Here is a 6,809-nt window from a genome sequence, read left to right on the forward strand (position 1 = left end):
CTAATAGTTAATTAATCACAAATTTTACATATCTTCTAAATGTAGAATAAAATATTTTTTCTAAGTTTTCATACTCTTAACATAAAAGTAGGAAAAATGTTAAACTAATACAAATATGGCTGCACTTTGTCATTGATAGAGTATTTTCATAATTCATAAAATTGAATTAAAATTAAAAAGGTACTGTACAGTAAAAAAAAACGAGTGATATGGATTTGTATTGAGGTCATTGTTCTGCCACTAGATAGCATAATTGCATTTGTAAGACGGTGAAAGCTCAATGCATTTTTCTCTTCATATTAAGAGCTATCTAATCTTTAACTCATTCAAACCCAAAAACGTGTAAATACGTGTTTTAATACTTTGTTCTTCATTCCCAAAAACATATTTATACATTTTGTTGTTTTTTTATGCAAGAGTATACAGAAGGCTTTGATGCAGCTTCTGATATGAAGAGGTGGCTTAAAGCAATGGTAGTTATTACAAAATACGACCAGCAGGTGGCAGCAGCGTATAAGAGCTCAGCCAGGATCATGTTGCAATAAGCTCTTTTTCTGAATGGGAATGAATATTGATGAAACTTAACTGTATTCTAATGCTAATTGCTGCAAAATGGAAACAAATACAATTATTTTTTTTCATGATGAAAGAAGAGTTGCTAATCTTTCTTTTGGTAGATTCCAAGTTTTAGCAATAGCAATAGAACACAATATTCTGTGGGCCTTGCAAAATCAGTCAAAATCCAGTAAAACAGCCGGGACCAAAGGGGTTGCTTCATTGAAAATAGCTGGGAGTGAATGAATTAACATGAAGTAACTTGTGAAATTCTGCACATCTTTTAAATTGTAAAATACAATTTGACCACAGTCTCCACAAGTATATGCATTATTTCTATTCAATTTACTATATCTATTACAGGCTTTCCAAGTAAGGGGTGGTCATTAATCGCGCATTAAGAAAAATTAGTGGCGTTACAGGAACTTTGAATTAACTCAAAATTAACGACACCCCTATTCAAAATGCAATAACCCCAACATCTTCAACTTTCTGTAGAGTGTACAACCAGGCCCGCAAAAACTCGATTAAGAATTACAGTAATGGAAAATGTCCTGTGTGTTGTCCAAAACAAAACCAAAAAGGCCAGCAACAGGAAGAGGCGGTTGATTGTGGTTAATCAATAACAGAAGTCAACCGTCTCTCCCCTCAGCGAGAGGCCTGTCAGATGTGTGTGTGTGTGTGTGTGTGTGTTTGCCTGCATGTGTCATTTGGGTAGTGATACCACAGGAATCGGAACAGGAAGCGAACCCTTTCACAAAAACCTCCAGCAAAGTTCCCCGCGCCGTCGCCGCCATGGCCAAAGCCAAGAGCGGACCCCTGGCCCGGAGGCCCGACAACTCTGCCTTCAAGCAGCAGCGTCTGCCCGCCTGGTCGCCCATGTTGACGGCTAACACCGTGCTGCCTTTCTTCTACTTCATGGCTGTCATTTGCTTGCTGCTGGGAATTTGGCTTCTGCTTACCGTACAGAGTGTACAGGAAATCCGGGTGAGTCTGCTTTTTTTCTGCTGAGAAAAATGTTCGTAAGAGGGAGTGTCAAGGAAGGAAGGAAGAGGTCAAAGTTTATATTGTGAGCAAGTGTGTTTTCAATTCATAAATCTTTCCTGTCTTTTTAGGTGGACTACACAGACAATGAAGACTGTGCGCGTTGTCACGACATGCGTAAGAATGCGAGCAACGCGGCATTGACCTGCACTTGCAAATTGCACTTTCACGTGGACAGAGCCTTGAAGGTGAGATGTATTCCAGCTCACCTTCTTTATCTCGTCTGTTGCACTTTGCCGATGTATTCAATTCTGTAAAACATTAACTAGAATGGCCATCAAGAGACATAAACGATTCCTTGCTAATTGTGTGTGAAAGGGATCAAACTATCAGGAATAGCAAAATAAAAATGCCCCTCTGCCCACTTTATACTGTAAGTGTTTGTTTCTGGGAAGCTGCCCTCTGTTATTTGCTGAAATTTTCAGCTATTTGCTGTTTTTCTACACAAGCCAAAGTATTACTTTGGTGCCAACTGGTGGAATATTGATGTTTTCATCTGCGTTGGAAATTGAATGCACCTAGTGTGCCAAAAAAAAAAAAAAAAAAGTATAATTCTGCTTCTCTTCTGATGCACCTTCTAATATCTCGTGTTGTTTACTTTCTTGATACAATTTGCCTGTATTCACTAACATTGATTTTATTATATGTAAACATGCAAAGGTGAGTTTAATAGCAAATCTGTGTATAAGACAGGGATGTGTCATAAGTCATAAGATAATTTTTTGTGATTAATTAATTAGTTAACACTTTAGCTTTGACAGCACTAATTTAGTGAACCGTTCCAGGCCCTATATATATATATATATATATATATATATATATATATATATATATATATATATATATATATATATATATATAATATATATATATATAATATGCGAATAGGTATGACCTGTGCCGGTTTCCACTATATATATATGATAAAATATTAGTGTGTGTACAGTCTTCCCTCGCTATAACGCGGTTCACTTTTCGCAGTCTCTCTGTATCGCGGATTTTTTTTTTAAGTGCAATTTTGCATATTTTTTTACAGTAATATACCCATTTTATAAAATTTATGAAGGTTTGAACATTGTCAATGTTTGAACAAGAGAGAAATATGAGAACATGTAAATGCCTCGAGAAAAGTGTATAAATTGTGCGGTCGGGGATTTTAGAGCCTTAAAACATTTATAAGAGTTGTAAAACATAAAGCTAACTACTTCGCGGATTTCATTTATTGCGGGTATTTTTTGGAACCGAACCCCAGCGGAAAACGAGGGAACACTGTATTTGTTTGCCACTTGTATTAGTATGCTAGCCAATACTATTGATGAGCCTCGTGTGAAAGTGGTTTGATGGTGTTTAATTAACTACTGAATGCAGTCATTTACTGTATGTAATATGGGTTCAGGATTGTGTATATTCTAGAAGTATGGTGTTGATGCTTTATGATCCACCATTTTGTGGCATCTGTAAGCAATTATAAGCCTCTCTTGGGTGGGCATCAATTATTCTCAGATTTGTTGCTGTTTGCGGCAGTGCTCAATCTCTATCCCGCATCAATAGCTGGTTGCTGTTACACTCATAAATAGTCCAATATGAACCCAAGGAAAATCAAACTCCTTCCACTGATTGGATTGAGAGACTCATTACTCACAACTCAGACTCCTGGACATATGCCTTTCTGGCAGTTAAGTGGTATCGTTCAACATGCTTCCGAGTTCCGATGTAGACGGACGAGGCTATGGCTCCATCTTGTGGAATCTTAGAGTATTATAGAAAGGACATGTAGGTGAGTCGGTCTTGTGCTGTCTCAGGGGAACGTCTTCTTCTACTACGGCCTCCAAAATTTCCACCAGAACCTGCGCAGATACATGGACTCCAGGGACGACGCGCAGATGGTCGGCAGGAAGACCAACTTAAAGGTGCTTTTCGCAATATGTTGCCTTGTTTTTAAAAATACAAGTACAGTATACCAAATGTGAATTAAGTCATCTTTTGATTGCACTGCTGCAGAAACCCAGTTCGTACTGCAAGCCATTCGCCACCAATGACAAAGGACTGCCTATCGCTCCCTGTGGCGCTGTGGCCAACAGCATCTTTAATGGTAAACACACACCATAGGGAATCACCAATGTGGTGTAGGAATTGTAATTTACATTTATTTTATTGCACAATAGTGACTTTTTTTTTTTACCTTTCATTATAATCCATGTTTAAAAATACAACTAAAACGTAATACTAAACTGTTTTTATTTCAGTACAGTATTACTGTATAGACATACAGAAGAACGAAGTGGTGTGGGAATTGTAGTTTGCATGTACTTTGTTGCACGATAGTGACTTTTTTTAACCTTCCATTATAATCCATGTTTAAAAATACAACTAAAACTTAATACTAAAACTGTTTTTATTTCAGTACAGTATTCCTGTATGGATGTGCAGAAAAATGAAGTGGTTTGGGAATTGTAGTTTACATGTACTTTATGGCACAATAGTGACTTTTTTACCTTTCATTATAATATATGTTTAAAAATACAACTAAAACTCAATACTAAAACTGTTTTTATTTCAGTACAGTATTACTGTATGGATGTACAGAATAATGAAGTGGTTTGGGAATAGTTTACTTTTACTTACTTTATTTTTTAATCTGTAGTGACCTTTATTTTTCATCTTTCAAAATACTCAATATTAGGAAATAAAATAATAATTAAATAATGTTTGGTGAAGCAACATGTGGCTTATTGCCCAAAGGTTGATACTGTGTCTTCTGTTTTGATGTGCTAATAATCAAAATAATGTTTAATAACAAAAATTAAAATAATAATAATTTAAAAAAATAATAATAATTTATGGTAATTATGCAGCTAATGTTTTGATTAGTGACATCCTTACTTCCTGACAGATACTTTCAAGTTCCAATATCTGGGTTCTGGTAGTTCTGAGTACCCCGTGCCTCTATTACGCAGCGGCATCAGCTGGTATACGGACAAAAACATCAAGTACCGCAACCCTCAGTCTGGCAACCTGAGCTTGGCTGAAGTCTTCCAAGGTATCGTTTGTTTTTTCATTTACTGTATGTTGTATAATTTTCCATGATTGCAGCTCACACGTATATGAATCCAACAGGCACGGCGCCGCCTCCCTACTGGCACGATCCCGTGTATGAGCTGGACATGCACGACCCCATCAACAACGGCTTCATCAACGAGGCACTCATCGTGTGGATGCGGGAGGCGGCCTTCCCTAACTTCAAGAAGCTCTACGGCATTTTGCTGCGAACAAACAAACCTTTCCAAAGCGGCCTCCCGAAAGGGAACTACAGCGTGGAGATAAACTACAGTATCTTTCTTAAACGCGACATATTTTTTTTCTCATAATTTTGTACAGTTAACTTGTCAGGTCAACTACCAGCATGTCCTGATCAGAGAACCGGGATATCATAATTTTGGATTTTTTCCCATTATAGTTAGTTTTAATTAGTTTTCATGGTGGTTCTTTTAGTTTTTATTAGTTTTAGTTCTTTAATAAATGCCTAGTGTTAGTTTCAGTATCGGTTTTAGTTTTTTTTTGTTTTAGTTTTTTTTTTTTAAACAAAAGTGTATTATTGTGCGCAATATTTAAAAATAGCACCATGGAAGTGACATCATCTGAAGGTGCTTTTCTATTGGCTGCTGCTGCTGACGTCACTTCTGTGTGACACACTTTCAAACGTCCTTATTCTGGTAAATATCAAAATAAATCTACTTTAAATCATATTTAAAATCATCCCCAAAGGTTCATGCATTCAATTAATTACCAAAGACTAAAACTGACATTTTTCCTGTAATTATAGTTAGTTTTGTAAACATAAAATGTAGTTTGTTAGTTTTCGTTTTTTTTTAAACTTTTTTACTTTATTTCATAAACGATTTTTTATTTTTTATTTTAAGTTTAGTTTTAGGTTTTTCGTTAGTTTTAGTTAACGAAAGTAATTTTGTCAGAGGCACGTGTTCCGAAATAGGCAAGGCGAAAACTATTTACTTGGTTCTTTAAAGGGATGAATTCAGCAGTGGATAGTTAATATTTTGTCCAAAATTATTATTTTTCATGTACATTTTTTTTTCCCACTTGCTGTCGACTGATGATGACATGACCTGTGCTGAGGAAGTAGGTAATGATCAATCATGGCTCACCTGTTTTCTGGGTTTGGTCAATAAATTGAGCCATGATTGGTTGTTACCTAATTCGTCAGCACAGGTGATGTCATCTTCAGTTGACAGCAAAAAGAAAAAAATCTTTTTTTAAAGGTATTAATTCAACATGAAACATAATGAAGTTCCTATATTAATTATAGACAAAATATTAACTTTTTACTGCTGCCATTTAATCCCTTTAATTGTACATTCTAGAGCTCAAACTGTACACCGTCATTCTTGTTATTCTCTATGAACCTTTGACCTTTGGTGTCACAATTACTTGGATTTGTTTTTTTTTCGCCTTGACTCCCAACTCTTCCCTCCAGACTACCCCGTGCAGTACTTCCGAGGCAGGAAGCAGGTGGTTCTGACCACGCTGAACTGGTTCGGCGGTCCCAACCAGTTCCTGCCCATCGCTTACTTGATCACCAGCAGCCTGATCCTGCTGGCGGCCGTCGGCCTCACCGTCGTCTGGTGGAAGTTTGGGAAGGACGGGAAGAACATGGACGAGTGAGGAGTACGTGAGTAGCGGGGACAATGAAACAAAAAAATGCAGAAAATGTTGGTTGATACGAACCTAACATTATCTTAACGTAATTTCATATCAAATGTGTACATAGTTATTACTCATCTTTTGTACAAATATAGCAAATGTATTTTGAAATGCTGCAAGATGTGAATATGTTAGTGGCGGATTGTAAGATTATGATTGTGAATTTACAGAACACATTTAAGGTGTCAATTCAGGAAATGAGCTCATGTCAAAGCTGCCAATGGCAATTAAAAAAATTAACCTTGTTTTCTTCTCCTCTGTTTGATTTCAATTGGCCGTATTCGCTAATAAATGTGAGGAAATCTGCATAAAGCTCAAGTCTACTGTAAATCACATTGAATTCAGGACTTTTTTTTTTTTGTTGCTGTACAGTACTACAGTAAATTAATGCACTTCAATTTTTTTATGTAACAGACTAAAAAAAATGTTAATAAATGTATTTATTGTAAGTTGATCTATATTTCTTTTATCTTTATTATTATTTTTTATTT

General features: G+C 36.1%; 1 protein-coding gene across 5 annotated transcripts in view; it reads left to right on the forward strand.

The window, feature by feature from the left end:
• Positions 1-69: 69 nt before the first annotated feature.
• Positions 70-6,809, forward strand: part of tmem30c (transmembrane protein 30C) — a 32,023-nt gene continuing 25,283 nt past the window's right edge. For 3 of the 5 annotated variants that reach the window (XR_013287191.1, XR_013287194.1, XR_013287193.1), the window contains exons 1-7: positions 70-1,542; positions 1,671-1,787; positions 3,402-3,509; positions 3,601-3,691; positions 4,493-4,639; positions 4,717-4,929; positions 6,092-6,282. Coding sequence is in view for 1 of the 5 variants with exons in the window: in XM_077536102.1 (XP_077392228.1) it covers positions 1,351-1,542; positions 1,671-1,787; positions 3,402-3,509; positions 3,601-3,691; positions 4,493-4,639; positions 4,717-4,929; positions 6,092-6,279 (1,056 nt within the window). In the remaining 4 variants the exon portion in view is untranslated. Of the gene's footprint in view, positions 1,543-1,670; positions 1,788-3,401; positions 3,510-3,600; positions 3,692-4,492; positions 4,640-4,716; positions 4,930-6,091; positions 6,773-6,809 lie in introns of those variants that run through there. The other 2 variants (XR_013287192.1, XM_077536102.1) reach the window with 2 other exon arrangements.

The sequence above is a fragment of the Festucalex cinctus genome, chromosome 11 (assembly GCF_051991245.1).
Source record: "Festucalex cinctus isolate MCC-2025b chromosome 11, RoL_Fcin_1.0, whole genome shotgun sequence".
Classification (NCBI taxonomy): Eukaryota; Metazoa; Chordata; class Actinopteri; order Syngnathiformes; family Syngnathidae; genus Festucalex; species Festucalex cinctus.